This window comes from Elgaria multicarinata, chromosome 6, assembly GCF_023053635.1.
Source record: "Elgaria multicarinata webbii isolate HBS135686 ecotype San Diego chromosome 6, rElgMul1.1.pri, whole genome shotgun sequence".
NCBI classification, from domain to species: Eukaryota; Metazoa; Chordata; class Lepidosauria; order Squamata; family Anguidae; genus Elgaria; species Elgaria multicarinata.
The window spans coordinates 108,094,590-108,118,810 of record NC_086176.1 but is presented as its reverse complement, the minus strand read 5'-3'; the positions used below and the strand labels follow the sequence as shown (position 1 = coordinate 108,118,810).

Sequence of the window (24,221 nt, the reverse complement as noted above, 5' to 3'; positions counted from 1 at the left end):
TCCGGAACTAGACACAGCAGGGAATTCTTATGCTTTTTATACTGTATTTCGTAATTGTGTTTTAAACTGTCGGGTGTTTTACTGTGGTTTTAATTTTTGTGAACCACCCAGAGAGCTTCGGCTATTGGGCAGTATAAAAATGTAATAAATAAATAAATAAATAAATAAAGTGTCTGGAAAAAAGGGATCAACACATTTCAGGATATGGTTTTTCAGAGAGTGCTGCAGTTCCTACAAATTCAATTGATTTTAAGTAGGACTGCGAAGAGAACTAAGGGCACGCTTAACTTGTGCTGACAGTCCCACCTTAAAACTTTCTGTTCCTTTGTTTCAAAGAGCATGGAACCAGGGGTAGAGAACTAACGGAGAGTTGTGGCTGAGAGCACAAATGGAGAAGTTACCAATTCCAATTTTCACTCAGCCATAGGTTCTGACCTGAAATATTGGGATTACAAGACTGGCCTACCTCACAGGACTGTTTTAAGGAATGCTGCAAGAATACACGTGAAGTGTCTCAAATGGGTTTGACTATGGCTAGAGCTGGGGTCACGGAATATGCGTGGTGGCTGCACTTGGGGGCACAGCATAGTCAGTTCAGCAAATCATCGCCACTGTAGTCTCAGAAAAAGCCCCCCCATGCCCGCATTGGAGAATCGGTCCTTGGAAGTGTTCTGCAAATGTGAAATGTTAGTGTCATATTCCTGCAAATTCAAGCAACCAAACACACCATTAGCACACAAAACTCCAAACACCCGCGGTGTATTGCAAAACAAGTAACCGCCGGCAATCAACAGTAGAATTGTCCCGGCCAGCAAATGCAGTGGCTTAGACAATGTCAAAGCAATAGAAACCAAAGAAAGGCTTTCTGCCTACCCATAAATGTCCAGCACCCCAATGAAGGAATGCTGCTTGACCGTTGTGTGCAGGGCCTTGTTGATATGTTGCACAATCCAGTTGAACAGCTGGGCGTAAATGTGCTTGGCCAAAGCATTCCTGCCGTTCACGACCTGCGAGCGGGACATGGTCTTGATGAAGGTCTCCGAAGTGGTGACCAGTTTCCGGTGGGAAAGCCAGTGCTCCATCTGGCTGTGCTCCACTCCCAGCAATCTGCAAAAATTATGCAGGTGTTCATCCTCTTTCTAGGATATAAAGAAAGACATCCAATTCAGCAAAGCATGCAATGGCGGCTGCAACCAGATGACAAGAACCCACCCACCCTTCTCATAGAATAGCAGAGTTGGAAGGGACCTACGCAGGAATCCACCCTAAAGCATCCCTGAAAGTTGGTTGTCCAGCTGCCTCTTGAAGGCCTCTAGTGTGGGAGAGCCCACCACCTCCTGAAGCTTGTCATACATAAAGCTTGTTTCCAGAGATGCTGCTTCCAGCTTCAGCTAGTAATCTTGGTACGGCTCAAATTAAACTCATAATATGCTGCACCCATCAAGACCCTTAACAATTACATTACTATTTTAAGCAGCCACAGATTTACCATGTGCTGCTAATTTGCCCAGCCCTGGGCAAAAGAGAGATAAGGATCACTTGGTAGGATCCTGGCTTGCAACAAGGGTTTGTGACATCCAATTGTTTAGCTGCCTAAACAACAAAAAGATCTCCCCTTCACCTAAATAAGACACCTGGAATGGAGAAGGCTTAGGAGGGAACCAGGTGTTAATGGGGGGTGCGCAACTAAGAGTGAATGCAGCATTCCTGGGCTGAGCACATGCTCAGAGGCTCCTTGTTCTTTCATTCCTAGTGTGTGTCCCAAGTCGCTATTTTGCATTCACCAGTTGCTGGATTGGGGTTCAAAGGAGATCACACAAAACTTGAAATCTGCCCACCCCTGTTGTAGGATGCAACTACTGTAAATAAAATAAGTGTTCAGGTCTCCCCATGTCTCACTCCTTGGCCATACCAACTAGTATAAACTATGCCATGTCATGGAATCATCAGGGAATCATCTCTGTCCCATGTGAACTTGATATGGCCAAGGGATGGGAAAATGCATCATGGGAATGTTGATAGGGAACTGCTCGCCCCATTTGAGTATTTATCATGAATGCTTGCAGAACCCAGATGTTGTTATAAGAAGGATCTGCTCCTACCCTCCATAATTGCCCCATCCTTATAAACGGGGGTATTAATTGGTGGCTGGACCAATCACCTTGCAGTTTGTAATTTTCTACAAATGCCACGATAGTCAACGGTGGGGTAATAATCAACTCAACAGCGGTTTATCTAAGGGGTCCTCCCCACACAATATAATAATCAACCATTGTGTGGATTAGGATCAGTGTTGAGTTAAGTATTAGTCCACGCTGAGTTGACTGACTCATCCCCTGCCCTCTCTTCCCCCTCAGTCCTCCTGCTGCCGAAAATCTATCTTGCTGGCTGAACTAAGGCTGCTGCCACCACTTTAACCACTCTTATCTTGTGACTCTGTGGCTGCCGAAATAAGCAACAGTGGCCAAGGAAATAACCAATGGTGCCCTCCACACAACACCTACATGGCTTGGGACCACAATACCTGATGGAACACCTCTCCTGACATGAACCTACCTGTACACTGCACTCAACACTTAAGGTCCTCCTCCGAGTGCCTGCTCCGAGGGACGCTCAGAGGATGGCAACAAGGGAGAGGGCCTTTTCGGTGGTGGTCCCCCGACTATGGAATGATCTCCCCGTTGAGGCTCGCCTTGTGCCAACACTGTTATCTTTCAGGCACCAGGTCAAGACTTTTCTCTTCTCCCAGGCATTTAACAACGCTAAGTTTGTTTTTTAATGGACCCCAGAAGTGTTGTTTTTAAATGGATACTGTTGTTTTTATACTGTTGTTTTTATGTTTTTGATGGTTTTAAATTTTGTATATTTTTAAAGTTTACTGTTTTTAACTTTTGTAAACCGCCCAGAGAGCTTTGGCTATGGGGCAGTATATAAATGTAATAAATAAATAAACAAACACGATAACCAATGGAGGTTGAAATAGCCAACTCTGCACAGCATTGGTTCTTTGCATGGGTTATTTTGGCCAAGTTGGTTAAAAAAAACCTCCCTTCACACAACATGATAACCCATGGTGGGTTAAATAACCAACTGTCGACTATTTAAATCACCGTTGGTTATCGTGTTGTCTAAACCCAGTCCTTGAGTGACTTATTGAGCTCTCATAGGGAACTGCCTCGTGCCGAGTCGGAAAATTGGCCCATCTTGCTTAGGACTGTCTGGCAGTGGGTCTCCAGGGTTTGAGACAGAATCTTTCCCAGCCCTCCCTGGAGAGGTCAGGGGTTGAGCCAGAGACCTTCTGCATGCCCAGCAGGTGCTTTGACTCTGACCTACAGTCCTCTCCAACCACCAGTTAGTCACCTTACCGAAGTATGGGTCTTTTGCTTGGAATGAAAGGGGATTAGAAGGGGAGGGGAGAGAGTGGAAAGCGAGCCCCATTTCAGCCCTGACCCAGATCCAAATGGGTCTGGGCTATACAGAAGAGAAGATTGAGGGGAGACATGATAGCACTCTTGAAATACTTGAAAGGTTGTCAAATAGAGGAGGGCCAGGATCTCTCCTCGATCATCCCAGAGTGCAGGACACGGAACAATGAGCTCAAGTTACAGGAAGCCAGATTCTGGCTGTGCTTCAGGAAAAACTCTCTGACTGTTAGAGCAGTATGACAACTGAGGTTGTGGGCTCTCCCAGACTAGAAGAATTCAAGAGGCAGCTGCACAGCCATCTGTCAGGGATGCTTTAAGGTGGATTCCTGCATTCAGCAGGGGGTTGGAATTGATGGCCTTATAAGTCCCTTCCAGCTCTACTATTCTATGATTCTATGAGCAACTGTTACTCACAGGCATACTGCCCCGAAAATGAAGGCTCTATATCTATCCACCATGCTTGCAACTCAAGAAGAAAGCAAACAAGCAGAATTACATGCAATTGAGTTGTGAGTGAGAGCCGCACAACAGTGCAGGGAAGACAAGAGTCTGTGTTTTGCTACGTTGAGTTGCCTCGTCACTAATTAAATGAGTTAACAGACGGATCTAGCATCACAGAGCTACACTTACATTTTAATTAAATAATGGCAATATCGTTAAGGGGAGAGACAACACCATAAGAGAAGATTTGCTTGTGTATCAAATTCGTCAAAGCCCTGAAATTAAACAGTCCACTGCATCCTCTCTTGGGTAACAGCAGCAGCACTGCAAAGCACATTTTTATATTTTAATTTTAAAAAAAGGAAGCTTCTCTGAAATGGGACATGACAATTACCCATAATCAGAAATAATACTACTGCATTTATATTATTGCATTTGCATGGTTGGAATAATAATCACGCGCAAAGAGGAAAGGGGCATTGTTAATGCACCTTTAGAGACGCTTTCTTCTTTTAGCTGTGTAACTCATAAAGTTGTGTTTTGTTCTTGGTGTACGTGTTGCTGTTTTTCTGAACTGCCACAATTCAACCTACCATGGAAGTAGGTGAAGCACTTGCCTTCGAGGGCCATGATTAAAGCCAACATGGTGGGAATTAGACAGGTCTGACTCTTGAAGCCCAATCCAGCAGAAAATTCTTTTATAAAGGGAAGGGAAGGAAAGGAACCTCTCGTGCAAGCACTTAAGTGCAAGCATTTTGTTCTGACTTTATACTGTTAGTTTTACCCTACCCAGTGCCTGTTTACCCTACCCTGTGCCTGTTTACCCTACCCAGTGCCTGTTTACCCTACCCTGTGCCTGTTTGCATTCTCTTCCCCTCCTTATTGTTTTATTATGATTTTATTAGAATGTAAGCCTATGCGGCAGGGTCTTGCTATTTACTATTTTACTCTGTACAGCACCATGTACATTGATGGTGCTATATAAATAAATAATAATAATAATAATTGAGTCATTGCTGACTCCTAGAGGGACGCTTGCTTTCGCTGACTTTTTCTTGGCAGACTTTGCAGTGGGGTGGTTTGCCATTGCCTTCCCCAGTCGCAGTTTCCTTTCATTTTACCAACCTCGGAAGGATGGAAGGCTGAGTCGACCTGAGCCGGCTGCCTGAGAACCAGCTTCCGCTGGGATCGAACTCAGGCCGTGGGGAGAGTTTCGGCTGTAGTAACTGCTGCTTACCACTCTGCGCCACACGAGGCTCTTCTTTTATAAAACTCTCATTGAAATGAACGGGAGCAGTGCCCAAAGGTCTCCTGATCCCTTAAAAGCCTCTGCCAGTTCTCATTGTCTGTCCCTCATGTCTGGAACTCCTGTCCAGAACAACTGCGTGGTGCCAGTTCCCTTCTTTGACTGTCCTAAACCGCTCAAAACCCACCTCTGAAACATTTGGCCAGAAGGTGTTTGCTTCAACCTTTCCCAACCTTGGGTCTCCAGATGTTTGCACTAAACTCCAATCAACCTCAGCAAGAATGGGCAATAGTCAGGGATGATGGGGGTTGTAGTCCAGCAACGTCTGGGGACCCAAGGTTGAGAAAGGCTACCTGAATTGAGGGCTGGGAGTTGTTGTCCAACCTATCTAGAGGGCACTAGGTTGTGGAAGGCTGCCCTAGACGCCCAGCATAGCTGCAATTGGGGAAAAAACCTAAGCTATTAATTGGGATTTAGGGGGAAAGTAAATTGCACAAATGAGGTTTTCCATGCTACTATGAACATACTGATATATTGCAGGTCTCTCCATCACGTTCTGATTCAAGGTCCATGTTTCCAAGGTGTAGGATGGCGGCAAGTATCTTAAAAATCATCATCTGATGGGACTCCTTTACTCCTGAAAGGAACCATTGATAACCAGTTTTTACAGAGGGAATATACACTGAGAATTTCTTTCACGTGTCTAAAGGACATCCATATGAATTAATTAAGCAATTAACGAGGCAACCCTAATTATGTTGATGAAAGCACAAAAACCTGTGATCTGCAATCTCAAATTAAGTACCTAGAAAAGGAGGGTAAAGACAACTAGCTTCTAACATAGACACACACAGACTCACACACCGCTCCAAGAGTCATGCTACCACATTATTCACAGTCTTTGCAAAGGACAGTGGTTTCAACCAAATGTTCCACTGGGAAACCATCCAAGTCATCTTTAAAATAATCCCTTACCAAGCAGGGTGAAAGCACGTCTGGTTTTCTCAAAATCATCTGTGTCATCCACTCCTTCAATGGATGGCTCACCTCCCAGAGTTGTGTAGAAGAAGTCTTTGGCACATACTAGAAGAGAAGAAATGGAGAATTCAGATTAGTAAAAGCAAGCATCTCGTTACCTGCTAAGTCATATTTAGTTTAGCGCAATTTTAATGCATTTTCTGGGCAGCCAATGCCATCATACGTAATTGGTTATAACATTATACATCCCAGAACATACCATAAACAGCTGGAGCAGCTGGCACCTCAGCCCAAGTATTGTACTTGATGAGAGCTCTATTTCTGGGTCGATTCATGGGAAAGTTACTATCTTAGAATCATAGAATCATAGAATAGCAGAGTTGGAAGGGACCTACAAGGCCATCGAGTCCAACCCCCTGCTCAATGCAGGAATCCACCCCAAAGCATCCCTGACAGATGGTTGTCCAGCTGCCTCTTGAAGGCCTCTAGTGTGGGAGAGCCCACAACCTCCCTAGGTAACTGATTCCATTGTCGTACTGCTCTAACAGTCAGGACGTTTTTCCTGATATCCAGCAGGAATCTGGCTTCCTTTAACTTGAGCCCGTTATTCCGTGTCCTGCACTCTGGGAGGATCGAGAAGAGATCCTGGCCCTTCTCTGTGTGACAACCTTTCAAGTATTTGAAGAGTGCTATCATCTCCCCTCCATTTTCTCTTCTCCAGGCTAAACATGCCCAGTTCTTTCAGTCTCTCTTCATAGGGCTTTGTTTCCAGACCCCTGATCATCCTGGTTGCCCTCCTCTGAACACGCTTATTAAAGTGGTTCTAACTTCTCCTTGGTGTTCTCAGCCTTTAAAACAGGCGGGCTTTTAGCATTTCAAACCACGTAGTGCTGTGCCTCCTCTTTGAGGCATTTTACTTGACGTGGCACAGTCATGAGCTGCCTGAAGGTTTACAAAATGACGCCTTGCCACCCTTCCCCTTGAGTAAATTTACTCAAATGGGTGGGCGACAATTTCTCATTTCAGGTGACACGCTGATGCACCTATTGAGAGATTGCCGTCTCCTCTACGGCTTCAAAATGAGTTAGGCTGCAGAAATGAAATTTAACACAATCATGCGCTGGAGGAAGAAAATATTTTCTTTCTGAAGTTAGCCATAAAAATAAAAGAGAATACGTCTTATGTTCCACTGCTGGCTTGTGGGAGAGAATCTCTGCTTAAAATTTATATTTTCTACTCGATTATACATATAAAACAGACACTTAAAACTTTCATGATTAGTTCAGTGATTCTGCCTGATTTACTGGGCATCCAGTGAACTCTTCCTGAGGACAGCGAGCAAAGTCCTTTTCTTCATAACTTTCCGTTTTATCTTCCTTTAATCAAAATGGCATCGCTCTCTTTGAAACTTTCATAGGGATTTTTTAACAACCACTGCGAGATACGTTTCATGATGACTTGTAGGCCACGTGGAAAACCCTCAGGGGCAGTCAGAGAACTGCCAGAAAAAAGCCAAGTTACACTTCGAGAACAGCAAGGAAGTGTACTTTGTGTAGACTTATCAACTCCCATTACTGGCAAAATCTATGGACTAGTTAACAATTGCATGTGCACCACTTGAATGCATGAAAGGATACAATGGGAAAGGATTGCATATTGCGTGATGCATGAACATCTACCTGGTTTTTCAATGTGGGATGGGTTGTTCACGCGTTAGCCACACAGGGTATTTTGCTGCCTGAGGGAAAGAACAAGATGGCACCCTCTCCTGTTCCAGGACTGTTTTTTTCAACTCTGACAATGGAAAAACTTCCTCCACTGCACTTGAAAGCAGCAGGTTAGCATTGGGGGCAGGCCACTGGGTATTCAGCCCTCCCCTCCAACACCTTGCTGCTGCCTCCCAGTATCTGCCACCTAAGGCAACTGCCTAATGGTAGGGCCGGCCCTGAAGCCTTCACTCAATGTTACAGCTACTTTGCACACATGTAAACTAGCTCTAAATACTATATACACCAAGGATGTGGAACCTCCAGCCTGTGGGCCTAATTTGGACCACTGAGATTCTGCATCCAGGCTGTAGAGCATCCACAGGAGGAATTCCCACTGACATTTCCAATAACAGCGGAGATGCAAGTGATGGGAGGGACTTAGCCAGCACCGGGAAGAGCAGCTGCTCTTCTCAATGTTGGCCAAATGGATAGTGTGAGACATGCAGAGCCGGGGACTCTACCAGCGCCAGGAGGAATAGCCACTCTTCATGGCACTGGCTGAGTGGTTTCATGCAGCACCATCTGAGTCCCTTTCTTTGTGCTCAGGGAGGCATGGCACTCCCAGCACAGAGAACGACAGAATGCTTGGAGGTGGGCACACTACCTAAAATAGCTCTGCAACCGTGATAGACAGCGTACATTGACTACATCATAAATGAGGATCCCCATGAAAAGCACCAACTTTAAAATCTCTTCACTGGCTGCCAATTAGTTTCCGGGCGAAAGATAACGTGTTGGTTATTACCTTAAAGCCCTACACGGTTTGGGTCCAGGTTACCTGCGGGATCAGCTTCCCCCGTTCAATCCACCCCGCACACTCAGGTCCACTGGGAAGAATTTACTCCAGTCAACAAAACTAGGCTGTCAACTGTTACCCAGAGAACCTTTTCTTCTGCCCGCCCTAGATTGTGGAATGGCCTGCCGGAGGGGATTCGTCAGCTTAATGCTCTCTCTGAATTTAAGACAGCTGCAAAGACTAGTCTCTTCCAGCAGGCCTACCCAGATGAATTTTAAACCTAAGACTTTTAAGATGTTGTGATCGTTATTTTAATATTGTATTGGTTCTATATGCTCTTTTAACTAATTTTATGTATTGTATTTTATTTGGTATTATTATTATTATTATTATTTTTATTATTATTATTATTATTATTATTATTATTATTATTATTATTTACATTGATGGTGCTATAGAAAGAAAGAAAGAAAGAAAGAAAGAAAGAAAGAACATTCACAGATGTGGATGGCTTAAAAGACCGCAATACATCCTGGCGCTGTTTCCCATTCCCTCCCAAGCACACACCCACCCATTCATACGCCCCCTCCCTCATGCACACACTCACCTCTTTCCACTCCACATCTACTCCATTGACACATGTAAGATTATTTCTTCATTTGAAATTTTACTGAATGTGTGTAAGATTGGGGTTATGAAAGTTTGTTGGCATGGCACAGAGAAAGAAGCTTTTGGGGGCATGGAATGAGTTTAAATGGCTGTACAAGTGATGGGGCAGTGCTTTAATATTAAATGTGCAAGTAGGCACACACGCATAGAACACTGTATCAAGGGTTAGATGATTTAGTTTGGATAAGGCCTAATGAGAAAGTGATTTGGAAATATGATTTGATATTGCTCAAAAGACGTTAGTCTCTTGAACTGGTGACATGTACTAACTGTCACTAGGTGAAGGGTCCAGGGTTAAGAACAGGTGACGTGGTTGGAAAAATCCCCATGTACACAAGAACAGAGAAGTAAAGTAGACAAGTTGACCACATGAAAAGCAGAAGTAATGTCCATCTTTGACCTCGGAAGGGATGGTACATTCTGTGAAAAGGATGATCTAAATTAATGACATGGACCCAATAGATTTAGCCATTTCAGAAGAAATTAATATGTATTAGGAGGGAGGTCTTTGAGAAGAGTATTTAAGTTTGGATACGCAAGACAAAGGTGACTTCCTTTTCCCTCAGGCATGGTTTGGTCTTGCCTGGGAGAGATGGTAGTCCCTCTGTGGAGAATCATAGCATCATAGAATAGCAGAGTTGGAAGGGGCCTACAAGGCCATCGAGCTCCTTTGCGGAGTCTGTGTTTGTTTGTCTTTATCTGTGTTTGTCTTGTTGTCCCAAAATGTGCCAGATTTGTGAGTATATTCTTTTAATTTGCTTTGCTGAATGGAGGTTCGTGAGTCTGTTTGACTTAAACTTCCTTAAATAGTTTTAATAAATGTTTTAAAGTCATAACAGTTTCATAGTGCTTGTGAGTCTGAGTGAAGTCAATCATTCTGGATGTCTATCTCCGGAACTTCCATACACCTACAGTGGGGAATTTAGGGAGTACTGTTGCAAGGTATTGCAGGAACCTGCGCCTATGTTCAGTACCTCTTAAAAGACCACCAGAAAACTCCTCCTACACACAGTATCTTCTGTGCCACACAGACACCCCCAGCTTTCTCTGTTCTTCCTGTCCCCATCTCTGTCTCCATCCCTGTGATTCTCACGGTCCCTTCCTTTATCACTGCTGCAGCCACCACCAGGGCATCTTCTTCGCTTGTGTAAACAGCTGCTTCAGGGCAAAGGTGGCAAAAGCAACCATTCTAGGAAAAGTGAAACCCTCTGGAAACCCACTTCCTTCCTCCCAGTTCAAATTGCAGCAGCAGCCACAGAAGAAGTGTGTGTGTGTATGTGTGTGTGTGTGTGTGTGTGTGTGTAAAAGAGAGACAGAACGAAGACAGGTGGTCAGAGGCATAGGTGAGTGCTGGCAGGTGAGAACTGGATGTTTCCACAGTCTCTTAAGCAATCCATGCATGCTATGCTGAGCAGACAAATATTAAAGCACCCATGTGCGCTAGCTTCAGAAATCTGGGGAGAGGGAATTGGCCCCTCTGTTTACCCCTGCTTCTTTTGCACACCTTGGAGGTCTCTACCATCATTATTGCAAGTCCTTGAGCTCCTTGGAGGCAAGATGAAAATTTGCAGACATCAACATTACAGTAGTTATAACAAAGAAAATATATTCATGTGTGCTCTGATTCTGACCAAATTGCATAAAGTTTCCAGCAAACTTTCACTGGTTTCCTTCCATTTGTGTATGATGTATTCACACACACACACACACACACACACACACACACACACACACACACATCAAGTGAAACCAGGTCTTGCTTTCAACACACTCCCCACCCCCTGTGCTTCAAACAAAGCCTCGGAATGTTTGGTCAAAGACTGTCTGTTCACTGCTGGAACGGAGAACGTGGCCACGCTGAAGCAAACACTCACCCACCCACCAAGAGACAAGCCCAGCTGGAGGCTGTAGATGCTTTCTCTTCTCAAAAGCTTTAGAGCCGAAAGAGAAAACGCAATTCCCATCCAATTAAATACCTTGTGGGGATAACCTCCCCATCCCTCTCAGCTTTTGTATGACAGTTGTTTTTTTCCATAAAGTGTTTCCCCTCCAGACACTGGAGTTGAAAGCAGCTGCCTTAATAGAGTAAAAGAGAATTTCTCTTTTGTGCCAGGAGGTAGTTTCTCTCTCTCTCTCTCTCTCTCTCTCTCTCATTCTCTCCCACATGTTCTTTCTCTCTCTTTCTCTCTCTCTCATTCTCTCTCCTTCTGTTTTTCTTTCTCTCTCTCTTTCTCTCATTTTCTCTCTCATACTTTCTTTTTCTCTGTCTGTCTGTCTGTCTGTCTTTCTCTCTCTCTCTCTCTCTCTCTCTCTCATTCTCTCCCACACACTTTCTTTCTCTCTCTCTCTCTCATTCTCTCTCTCATACTCTTTCTTTTTCTCTGTCTCTTTCTCTTTCTCTCTCTCTCTCTTTCTCTCTCTTTCTCATTCTCTCTCTCTTCTTTGTCCTGCTCCCAGTACCACACAGTCCCCCACCCACCCCCGGACACTGGGAATAGGATCTGCACTGTCTATATCCTAGTAGTTCCTAAAAGAGGCTTTCATGTAGAGTTTAATCTTGCTTCTTTAGAACACACACGAAGGGATCCCTAAAAATCTACAGTGCTGAAATCTCAACTCAACGATAAAGCTGATTTGAGGGTGGCCATGAGTAAGTCAGTGTCCCTCACTCTTTTGGCCCTCCCCACCACTGGAATGTAGACCCTGAGAGCTTCTCTGAAATTAGATTTGGCCTTTGAATTCAAAGGGGTCCGACATCCCTGGCCTACAGCGACTGGCGACAGCTCTCAGGGTTTCAGGCAGGAGCCTCCCCCAGGCCTGCCTAGAGATGCCGGACACTGGGATTTTCGGCATGGGTGGGCATGGGTGGGTATGGGTGCCTGGAACCCACATCCCAATGTCTTGGGCTCCAGGTTCTCCAAAACCTGGAGCCAGAACTGTATTTTAGACCTCCTTGCCACAATGTCTGGGTGTAAGCTTTTACACCTCAACTATGCATTCCACAGCGCAGCCCATTTACTTCTTCCCAGAGAAGTGAATGGCAGCCACTGAGGCCAAATCTGCCAGTATTTTTGCACAGCACCGCTCTTTTCCTGCGTAGCGCCCAACCCTGGCTGTTATATCCTGGACACAGTTGAGTCCAGGAACCGGCTGTATGGAATTTCAGGTCAAGTATCCTACAGTTTCGTTAGTGCAAGAAATAGAACGTGGCGGGCTTCTTTCAGTAGGGAGACTAAATATACAAGGATAGGATACTCACCTAGTGAGAGTTCTTTCAATTCCGGAAGGTGGGCAGAGGCACAGAGCTGATAGAATATGTGATAATTCCGCTCATCTCCTGCCTGAAGAGTAAAACAGACTTGATTTCAGACATAAGGGATTTAAAGATCAGATAATTTAAAGCACCTCTCTTCCTCTCCTGCAGGTCTATCCAAACCTCAGATTTCAAACACACACCCCTCCTCAAGATGCCAGCTAAGGATGAGTTTTATTTTATTTATGTTAGCTCAAGTGAGCTGTAAGCCATGCGTAATTACTTTTAAATGAGCGAAGAGGAAGCAAGAGGCACAGCACTGGTGTTCATTAATAAAAGAACGTGGATGCCCAAACCATTGTCCTTAAAAACCTACAAGGGAGACAATAATTACTCCTATTTTATAGGAGAAGAATTGGTTTGATACAGTGGGATTTTCCTAAGCTATACAAAAAAAATTCTGTGGTGGATCTGGGACTTTAACCAAGGGCTCTCTGCATTCAAACCTTAATGTCCATCCAATCAGTGGAAGCTGGTGGCTTGGAAGTCAATGGGGGTGGTGAATCTGCTCCGGGTTTTAGTCAGAAACAGTCAGGACTCCAAATGAGTTATCCAAGGTGCATCTGCACTTTGGAGAGCTCTTTTAGATTTCTGACTGAAACCCAGAGCAGATTCACCATCCCACTGACTTCAGAGCCACCAGCCTCCACTGGCTATGCCCCTCCCTAAAAGCCAAGGTCATGCTAAAAGCACCTGATGTAGAAACCTTGTTCAAAATTAAGCAGGTCAGTGTCTAGCCGGTATCAGGATAGGAGACCATCTGGAAATGTTATACACGTTGCCTTGACCTCCACAGAGGGAAGATCAGATATAAACAGAATAAAAACCAAGTCAGAACTATTTCAGATATGACTGTTAAGATGTCTGAACTGAATGCAAGTTCAATTATCATAATCGGTGAAAGAGCCTAATAGTTTACAAAACACTCAATTTGTTCAAGCTTAGGTTTTTGATCACACCTGGTTGGGAAGCAACTCAAGTCCTTCCAGTGATGCTATATTTTCACCTCTGTGTCAGGAAGTCCTTTAACTTGTTAAAAACGTGAAAAATGTTAATATGTAATATGGCATTTTAAATGTAAATTATAGTACCTTGAAATGTGACAGAGAACACATTTAAAAATGCTGTGTCTGGTGTGGTACAGTCCTCTTACAGGAATGTACCATCTCAGAATAGATACGTATGTATGTATGTATGTATGTATGTATGTATGTATTTATTTATTTATTTATTACATTTATATACTGCCCTGTAGCTGAAGCTCAAACAAGGATCCCTTGTTTGAAGATGCTGCCATACAAAACTTCCCTGCATGGAAAACACTAATAACGTGACAGGGAGAAAGCAATTGGTCACATTTGAATTGGCTCTAATCCGAATGACCTGGCAGGTAAGCATATTCCAGTGCAAATGAACCCACAAGACGGATTCAGATATAAAACAAACAAACTACTGTTGTTTTATGAGGACAAGCTATGTACTTGCATGCTTCCCACTCCACATGGGAGAAGAGGTGATTTAAATCATGGTTTGTTCTAAAGGGCTGTTTCCCATTTCAGTCAAACTTGGGAAAGTGTGGTTTGTTTGGGCAAAATGTGAAACCAGGAATAGAAGATTGAAATCTCCCTCTCTCTCAAGTGAGACTTGTGCCTGCTTGGTTTCTTAACAATGGACCCTACTTACGTCTGAATCAGGCCCACAGCTGAAAGAGAAGTGTTAGTGGCTGCTCAACCTGTTCTCTTGGATGCACACAGTGCATAAATGTAGGGTGACCATATGAAAAGGAGGACAGGGCTCCTGTATCTTTAACAGTAATGTAGGAAAGGGAATTTCAGCAGGTGTCAATTGAAGAGGGTGAAATTCCCTCTTCATCACAACAGTTAAAGCTGCAGAAGCCCTGCCCTCCTTTGTATCTGGCCACTCTACTAGTGTAACTTTGTTGTGATGAGGAGGGAAATTCACTGACTTCAACTGACACCTGCTGAAATTCTCTTTCCTACGTTACTGTTAAAGATACAGGAGCCCTGTCCTCCTTTTCATATGGTCACCCTAATAAATGAATTCGCTACCGCAAGACACAGGCCTTAGCTAGATCTACCTGTTATTGCGCAACGGAGTGGTGAAGATCTTGTGGTGTTTTTATCACGACATCCCCCCTCTGTTTACATGCGGCACGCAACAGCCTCGGAAGGAAAGGATGTTGCGCCGCCATTTTGGTTTTTTTTAAAGGAACAGAAGATGTGCACAAGCGCTCGTGCGCAAAAGGTAAGGTTTTTTTTAAAAAAAAATAATTTCCCCTGCTTCTCCCCCCCCCCCCGGATGGGCACGGGTCCCGGCTCCTCGTGAGGAACCACAACAAACCACGATGCCGGGCCACACATTCTGCGGCCCGAGACCGCAGAAAAACCGGAACTAAAATGTAGAGCAAGATCCTGGGGCAAGAGAGGGATCATCCCTCCCTAATCCTGGGATCCCCTGTGCGTTATGCAGACGCACAGGGATGATCGCGGGGATCGCCCTGGGATTTCGCCTCATCTAGCTAAGGCCATAGTGATGGCCACCAAATTCCTGGAGGAGAAGGCTCTCAGTGGCTATTAGTCCTGATGGCTATATGCTTATCTTTCTCCAAACTTGTTGCAAAGAATTTTTTTTAAAAAGCATTTTAAGGAAGAAGAAGCATTGGAAGGCTTCTTTGTGACACATTTTTTGTAGTTTTGCAACTCCTGAGTTTGCTCCAGGCTTGCTGATACTTCCTTCTTCTGTGTGGATGGCCTTGTTTTGGCTACATAAGGATTCACACTCAAGGAATGAGTTCTCTCTTAGTACAAAGGATAATTCTTGCCCTTTGTTACTAGTTTAAGAGGTGCCTGTTATCTGAACATCCACAATAAAAAAAAAACCCACACAAGTTGCTGCAGCTTAGTGTTTGAGCAGGGTAAGTTAAGGTAATGTGAAGGAGGAACTTTCCACCCTACCATCTACAAAGGCAGGCATCAAAGGCATTTCTAAGCACCCAGGATCCCAAGTGGTTTTGAACCAAAACTCTTGAAGCTTTAAACTTGAGCTGAGAAATTGCAACTGCAAAACTTTTGCTGAACAAGACCAGCATCGGTTCAGTACAACTTAATACAAATACAGTTTGGAAACAAATCAGGATGGCAAACAATTAATAGGCCGATGTGCAAGCTTTTTTGTGTCAAGAACTGCATTACCAGTGTGTGTGTGGGGTGTGTGTGTCAGTTAATCCACTGAGGGCTGCATGCCAGTGGGGCTGAAGCCAGTGGCAAGGATCAGACCCAGTGTTGGGCAAATCCATCCCTTTTCTCTCTCTTTCTGTCACCCTCTTTTCTCTCTTTTTCTCATCACTGAGAGTCAAGATACACATTACGATAACTGTGTCGTGTATAGCTGAGACTATGGCCTTAGCTAGACCTAAGGATTATCCCCGGCAAATGGAGGGGTCGTCCCTGCCTGTTCCCGGGATCCCCTGTGTGTCATTTGGATGCACAGGGATGATCCCGGGACGATCCCGGATATAGACTTGATCTAGCCATGGCCTATGTTTTTCTTTCTTTTTAATTTAGAGCAAGTGTGTGTGGCCCCAATTGTGATTGGGAATAGCACACCCTGGGAGAGGAGGGCTAAACCTCCCTCCCCCACATTTGCTTCCTGAAATCCCTCCCCCTCTTCTTGCATGGGGATATAAAACAGAGGAAAACGTCTCCCTTGACTGTAAAGCAGACTCCCCCCCCCTTTTTAAAAATCCCTCTGGATGTGTTTGGGGAGGGATTTCAGGAAGAAAACGGATAGGGAAGGCTTAATTCTTTCCTCCCAGTGTGCGCTGGCCCTGATCTGAACTGGGGCCGTACACATTTCCTCTAAAATAAAAGAACAACAACAACAAATTGTCTCAGTCACATGCTATGCAATTAACTTAATCAGCCTGTTCAGATGGCGTCCTTGCCATGGTTAGACCATTAACCCTTTTGCAGGAAATTGTTTGTGAGCATGTTTAAACCATGTTTATGTAGCCACCATGATTAGGAATGGTTTACATGACATGCTAAGTCGTGGTTCACACGAAACGCTAAGCCATAATGTATAGCTCAAAATGCTTAATCACTTGTCTTAGCGTGTCGTCTGAACAGGGTCAATGTCATGATACGATGGCAGAAAGTAAGTAATAAGTAGGGTTAGAGTGCAGTCAGTGTAGGACTCCTGTTCTAGGCAGAAGTATAACATGCAGTCAAGTGTAATATGCAGTTCAGCCCCTAAAGCGGGATGGGAAGCAGGGATAGAGAGAAAGAGAGAGATGATAAATAAACTAACCTGGAAGACAACTCTTGATTTCTCGAGCAGATATGTCCTCATGTTGGCACCAATGATACGATATCTTTTATCAAAACCAATCTGGATGTATTTCCCAAAGCGACTGCTGTTGTCATTTCGGGTTGTTTTCGCATTGCCGATTGCCTTTATGGAACAGAATAAAATGTTAGGAAGAAAAAGCCCTTTTTGCAAAGAAGTGCATTTTCTCTCAAGTACATTTTATATGCTTGCACTTGGCTATAAATAAATAAAAATACAGATTAAAAGAAACAGAAAGAGAGGACAGGACAACCAGAGATTGCAAAGCATCTTGAATAAGTAAGCAGTGTACTCTTTAACATGTGACTACAGTACACTCTTTCAGTTTCCAGTCCTGTCCCGTCCCGCGCCAATCTGTAAAATGGGAACAACAGTGATTTAATTTATAGGAGGGAAAACAATGAAGACTGTAACACACTTGATAAAATGCTACCTACTGTAATGTCTTTTGGTATCACATATTTATTACATTTATATGCCACCTGTTTTCCTCCTTAAGGAACCCAAGGCAGCGTACACAATCCTCCTCCTCTCCATTTTATCCTCACAACAACCACCCTGCGAGGTAGGTTGGGCTGAGAGTCTGTGACTGGCCCAAAGTCACCCAGTGAGCTTCCATGGCCGAGTGGGGACTAGAACCTGGATTTCCTGACTCCCTGTCTAACCACTACTCCACACTGGCTCTCACATATCTGTGAGAATGTTTTATCATTGTGGGCTGCCTTAAGGCAATACCTAGCGATGGGCTTGGACTATCTATCTATCTATCTATCTATCTATCTATTTCATTTCTATACCGCCCAATTGCCAAAGCAGTATTAATAGATCGAGATATTCCATGTGGTGTGTTCCCATATGAGTTAATTATCAGACAATCTTCCTCAAGGCTTCCGAATGGCTAGGAGATACCTGAAAACGGGCATGTCTTTCTTCTCACACTCCTAACTAAGGATATTTCTTTTCACAAAGAGACATGTATAATAAGAGAACGCAGCAATCAAATCAGATAGAGTGTGCTGAGTGTTGGGAGTTCTGTAAGCTAACAGCATTTGGGAGGGGAAGCCCGGATGTCTCTCTTTGGAGATTTGATGTAGGGCAGTGGGTATTATTCCTCCACCTATGCTCAGCCTGTACATTTGTAAATGACCTCAACTATTACAAAATACCAACAAGTCTTCAGTGACCTCCTTCTAAACTTAGGTAAACACTGTGCTCCTGGGACTTCTCCTCTCTTGGAGAAGTGAAAATGAGCATTATGGTATGTTTCCAAGACAAGTTTTATTGATTTGCTGCAAAATATGTTATCATTTCTTTAATGCGAACAGCTTGGGTGGTAGTTCTCAAACACTGGATTCTTGATATTTTAGAACTGGGGTGGACCGACAATGGGAAAACATATGAGGTTAAATTAAGTTTCCTGAAAGGTTGCAAAGTAGCAACTTTTATTGCTTAAAGGAAAAAAGTGAAGCAATACTTTTTTTCTTTATTTCTTACTTAGGCCATAGGCCATTTTCATTCTAAACAACCAAGACTAAATAAAGCAAATACAACATAAAACAAAATCTAAAATGTTTATGCTAAAATAGATTCACAGTACATTGTTTAAAATGTATTTAAATAAAACTACACTCATTGTTGAGAATGATAATTAAAGACTGAATATTGCTTATGTGGGAAGGGAGTCTAAGACTCAGTTTGGACAACATGCTAGTCAATGCAGTGTGAAAACTCCACTCAACAATTGAGTTTTTAAGAGATACCCCCTACACAACATGTTCTAACTCCACCGTTGTGTGACTGTGGGCTACCGTGAAGTTGAGTAAAATCCATTGTGATGTTTGACTGATAGTTCTTCTACCCTCTCTCCTCCCGGTCTTCCCGATGGTATCCTATCAGCCAATCATGGTGGCTCTCCTAGAGTGGTACTCGTTCCTTTCACTGCTCTTGCCAGGGAACTCTGTAGCCAGAGGGAAAAGTCAACTCAATTGAACAGAAAACTCCCGTCACACAACACGCAACACAACGGTTGTGCAGGAACTCTCCTCTGCACAGCATGGATATTCAGAGTGGAGTGCTTTCCAAAAAAAACCCCACTCCACCGTTGCGTGCAGTTTTCCCGCCAGGCAACACGTTTCTCAACGGTGGTGTAAAAACTCCACCGTGGGGTTCTACAACCATTGTTGACTAACGTGTTGTCTGAACTGAGCCTGAGTAGAAACCCTGAGTAAATGTGAATTTTTGATCCACCTAAATAGTGATGCCTTTGTATAAACGTATTGTGCGGTCCATAAAAATAATGGATCCAATATTTTAAATGGAAATATTTCTTCTTCCCTTTCCTGCTGTCTGCTTGCTTTCCATGTGTTTTCAAAAGAAGAAGAAGAAGAAAGTGTGTGTGTGTGTGTAGGAGTAGGAGTATTTATTTTTATTACTTAAGTCTTTATGCCACCTTTCCTCCAAAGACTCCAGGGTGAAACAAATGGCGTCCTTCCCTACCTCTCCATTTTATCCTCCCAAAGTAGGTTAGGCTGAGAGAGGTACCTTGGTCACCCAATGCACCTATGTTACCCAGTTTGTTTCAGGACTGAGTAGGGACTGGAACCCAGATCTTCCGTGTCCAGCATTCTAACTTGTTACACCACAACCAAAACCTGGACTGTGGAGTTGGAAGAGATGCAAGATGATATGCTATCTGACAGTAGGAGAACTCACATTGCACAGGCATAGGAGTCTGTTGTGTTTACAAATTGGGCAAATAGCCTGAAGCGACTCTAAGAGAAAGGGATGCTAATTCTTTTTTCTGTGCCTCTCGATGCAAGAAAGGAGACCTTACAACTGAAGTCAGTGAACAGTACAGAGACACGGCGGCTACCCCAGTTCAACTTTATGAATAAAACAAGGGGACTGCATTTCTTTTAAAGGTGAACCACTTGCATCCAGACAACAGGAATGGCCAACACCCAGCCCAAAGGACACCCATTCTAGCCCCCCCACCAAATCCAATCTACCCAAACTGGCATCAGCAGAGCTGAAGCATATATCAAGAGGCACTCATTCAACAGTTTTATATGAATAAACTGTTGAATAAGTTTATATCACACCATTTTGGCCAGGCTTGGACTCAGCCAGGAGTGGACAGCTTTGGTGGGATTGGAGGATGTTCTGAACCCTGTGGAAACTTTCGGGGGCCTGCATGAGAGGACGGGGTCTCAACACACGTGCGCATGCATGCACACGAATTCTCACCACCACGACCCCAATTGGGGATGGTGAGGTTAAAGCCTCCCCCTCAGGAACCCCTCTCAAGATCACTAATGGCAGCAGGAAAACAGCGATCTTGATGAGGATTACTGGAGGACAGGGGAAGACGCCTTAACCTCTTCTACCCCCAGCAATCCTGACCATCGTTCTCCCCCACTGCTAAAAGCAGTGAATAATAATAATAATAATAATAATAATAATAATAATAATAATTTATTTGTTTCCCACCTCTCCCTCTGGATCGAGGCGGGGTACACAAATGCAAACACCATAAAATACATATAACTAATTAAAACATTTAAAATGAATACATTAATAAAAGCAGTGATCTGTTTCCTGCCACCCAAAGGATGGCTGATCAGCTTGGGGGCACGGTGCCCTGGAGCTCTGTAGGCCACACACAGAGCTGCCAAGCGTGACACACAGCCTGCCAGCCCCAGGTTGCCCACATGTGTATTTATCAAACTGCCTGGTCGCCTATGGCAACCAGGAATTACATGAAGGCAAATGGATGGAACTCCATGTGGGCAAGTGAGCAATCTGGTGAAGGAGGGATGAATCACACCACCTCTCCGCCATCAGCTCACTTGGTTTCTGTGCATCCACGAAGGAAGAAAAGTCACTTCCTCTACACTAGAGATGTAGGAAGGCCTGGGAGTTCTTCCCCCACCCATTTTTTCCGAGGGCCGTTTTGATTTGTTTTTCTCCAAAAACTTGGAAAAACTGAACAGCTTTGGATTATGAAATATTTGTTTTTAGATGTACGTCAATCAATTTATTGAAGGCAACCAAATACAGGTTTTAGCCAATTACATGTTGTCTGTTGGGACTTTTTCACACCACGGTTGGTCATTTGGCCAAAACGACCAATGCAAATAACCAACACTGTGCAGAGTTGATTATTTGAACAATCGTTGGTTGTCGTATCGTGTGTTGGGCGCCGCTGACTATTTCATCGCACACAGTTGATTATTTTTGGCGATTACAGAGTCCCCTGGCAAGAGTGACCAAAGTGGCGATGGCAGAATTCACAATGGCTGATGGGATACCAGCAGGAGGACTGGACGGGAGAGAGGGGGGATGTGTCAATCAAACACACCATTGACTAATAGTCAACTCGACGCTGCCATTAATCCACACCACAGTGGATTATAATAATGTCATGTGGAGAGTACCCCCTTGATAATCAACTGTGGAGTTGGCTATTAACCCACCATTGACTATTGTGTTGTCCCTTATTCCACTATATGAGTAAATAGGGTGACCATATTTTGGAAACCAAAAAGGAGGACAATATGGTCGCCACCAAGGAGGCGTGTCCAGTACCAAGGGGGCGTGCCCACCCGAACATAGTCTTGGTCACATGTCTGATTTTACAGCACACATTTAAGACAAATCTGTTCTACATAACATCTTAATGTTAAAATCACTGAAATAAAGAACAAGTGAGAGCTTCAATGTATCTGAAATTAACTTCACTCACTCCTACTTTTGTAGGTTTTGCTGTACTTTGAAGCTTTTGCTATACTCTGTGTGTTACATTCTCCCCTTCCCTCAAATATCTTTTCTGATTGTATCTTCACTCATTGCAAGCTGCTGTTGTTGTTAACAGGGTTTGCTACTGCCCCCAGATCTGTTTCAAATTTGGTACGGCTAAAGCTCTACCTAAAAGCTATCATAGTGCCAACTTTCAGCTCTTTATCTTTAAAAATGACAGTTTTAAAAATAATAATTTTAAAACCTCATTTTTTAAAAAAATCCTTAAAAATCAATGGATGAACGGATCTGTTTCAAATTTGGTGTGGCTAAAGCTCTACCTAAATCCTATCATGGTACAAAGTTTCATCTCTTTAACTTTAAAAATGACAATTTTAAAAATAATAATTTTAAATAAGATATTTGAGGGAAGGGGAGAATGTAACACACAATTTTTAAAAAAATCCTTAAAAACCAATGGATGAACGGATTTGTTTCAAATTTGGTATGACTAAAGCCCTTCCAAAGAGCTACCATTGTGCCAAGTTTCATGTCTTTATCTTAAAAAATGACGGAGTTATAAGCATTTTTGTTAATTCCCATTAGAGCTGCTCTTTGAAAAAAATCCAGATTTCCCCTCCCCCTCCCGGATTTGCCATCAAAAACCCGGACAAATCCAGTCATATGGTCACCCTATGAGTAAACAGCCTCCCTCCTGTAATGACAAAACTAACTGGTACAAAATTTCACTAAAACTTCCATTAATTCCAAGCTCCACCTGTCCCAAACAATCATCTCATTAACATTTCCCCCACCCCACCTTCATCTAAAAGTCAGCTTTGTAAAGTCCCCATTTTGCCTAATGATAGGGCCAGCACTAATTATGGAGCTGTGTGTATGCTACAGTTCTGAGGAAGTGCAATATGGGAGCGGCCACATGCTCCAGCTTCCTGAAAACATTCCCTCTTTTAAACCAAGTTTTCAGCCCTTTTAGCCCTTCTTGTTACTTTTCCACCTTCTTTTCATCTAAAACTCAGCTCTGAAAAGTCACCATGTTCATCCAATCACAGAATTGACAGTGGCACAAATGGGTTGATGAAATCCTTGAGTGTTTTAGGAAGAAAGGAAAAAAAAAGATTTACAAGTCCCAACCATAATTTAAACTAAACAGGGTATATATTTTGTGTCTACAAGGAAGAAAATGATAATGATATGAAATTTATGAAAGCAACCTCTCTCTCTTTCTGTAGCTCATAAAATATGAACAAGCTTCTTATTAAACATCTAAATGCACATAGCAACCTTGAAGGGGTGGTGATAAAACTACTCCAAGTGACACCAGAAAGAGGAGCGAGGCGGTCACGTTCCCAGACTAGGAACATACCAGGCAATCGCCAAAGATAAAATTGCTTCAGGACGTCATGCTCCCAGAAGCTGAGATCCAGAGGCAAAGCCACCTCTAACCCTGGAGGCACCATACAGTCCTCACGAGTAGCAACCATCGATATAGCATTGTCCTCCATGAACTGGATAGGACAAGGGAAAACTACAACAAAATGCTGCAGTTTATCTTCCCACCTATTTGCGTATCAAATCTCTTTTTGAAACTACCATCAGCAACACAGAGAAAACGCCTACAAATACTTGAAAGGTTGTTACACAGAGCAGGGCCAGGATCTCATCTTGATCATCCCAGAGTGCACAACACGGAATAATGGGCTCAAGTTACAGGAAGCCAGATTCCATCTGGACATCAGGTAAAACTTCCTGACTGTTAGAGCAGTACCACAATGGAACCAATGACCTAGGGAGATTGTGGGCTCTCCCACACTAGAGGCATTCAAGAGGCAGCTGGACAACCAACTGTCGGGGATGCTTTAAGGTGGATGCCTGACTTTTTTTGCAGGGACTAGAAAAAAATTGTTCATCTGTGGATTCAATGATTAAGGGGAATTTTTATTTTTGTAATTATAGAGTAAGAGAAAATATGGTCACTTATTTTCACTGTGGAGAAAATCGAAAGTCCATCTTAACTTTGTATGCTTTTTATGTGTTGTGTACTTTTTTTTAATATTTCTAGATGTTTATTTTTGTATTGTGTGTTTGTAAGTTGGTTGTGTTTTGAAATAATAAACATTGGTTGAAGTTATCACACAAGCAACAGAATGTGTTGTGTATGCGCCTCCAATTAGGCCTTCCTAAGCTCCTTGTGAGATTTAGTCATCAAGGCATTCATCTCCTCGTGCCTGAGTGATGGTATCTGGGTTTCCTAATTCCATCCTCTCATCAACGCTCTCTTAAATTAAAAATTCTGTCATTAGAACACAAACCCTAAGGGATCACAGTGTAGAATCTTAATTACTGTCATAGGGGTCTGACTGGCTCAGTTAACAGAATAGGGAGGAAAGAAACAATGATGTGGTTGTTGCAGACAGCCAGATCTTCTGCAAATACTACCCTAAGACACATGAGAGGAGCAGGGAGTGAACCACCACCAGAAATTAAAAAGTGAAATGCCTAAGGGGCAGATTAACAGTTC

At 43.4% G+C, this 24,221-nt stretch overlaps 1 protein-coding gene across 3 annotated transcripts in view; it reads right to left on the bottom strand.

Moving 5' to 3' along the window:
* Positions 1-24,221, bottom strand: part of MYO5B (myosin VB) — a 339,709-nt gene that overhangs the window by 148,013 nt on the left and 167,475 nt on the right. For all 3 annotated transcript variants that reach the window (XM_063128253.1, XM_063128254.1, XM_063128255.1), the window contains 5 exons: positions 16,907-17,050; positions 12,524-12,605; positions 6,088-6,195; positions 5,640-5,749; positions 874-1,139 (listed from right to left, as the gene is read on the bottom strand). In XM_063128253.1, coding sequence (XP_062984323.1) covers positions 874-1,139; positions 5,640-5,749; positions 6,088-6,195; positions 12,524-12,605; positions 16,907-17,050 — 710 coding nt within the window. The remainder of the gene's footprint in view (positions 1-873; positions 1,140-5,639; positions 5,750-6,087; positions 6,196-12,523; positions 12,606-16,906; positions 17,051-24,221) is intronic.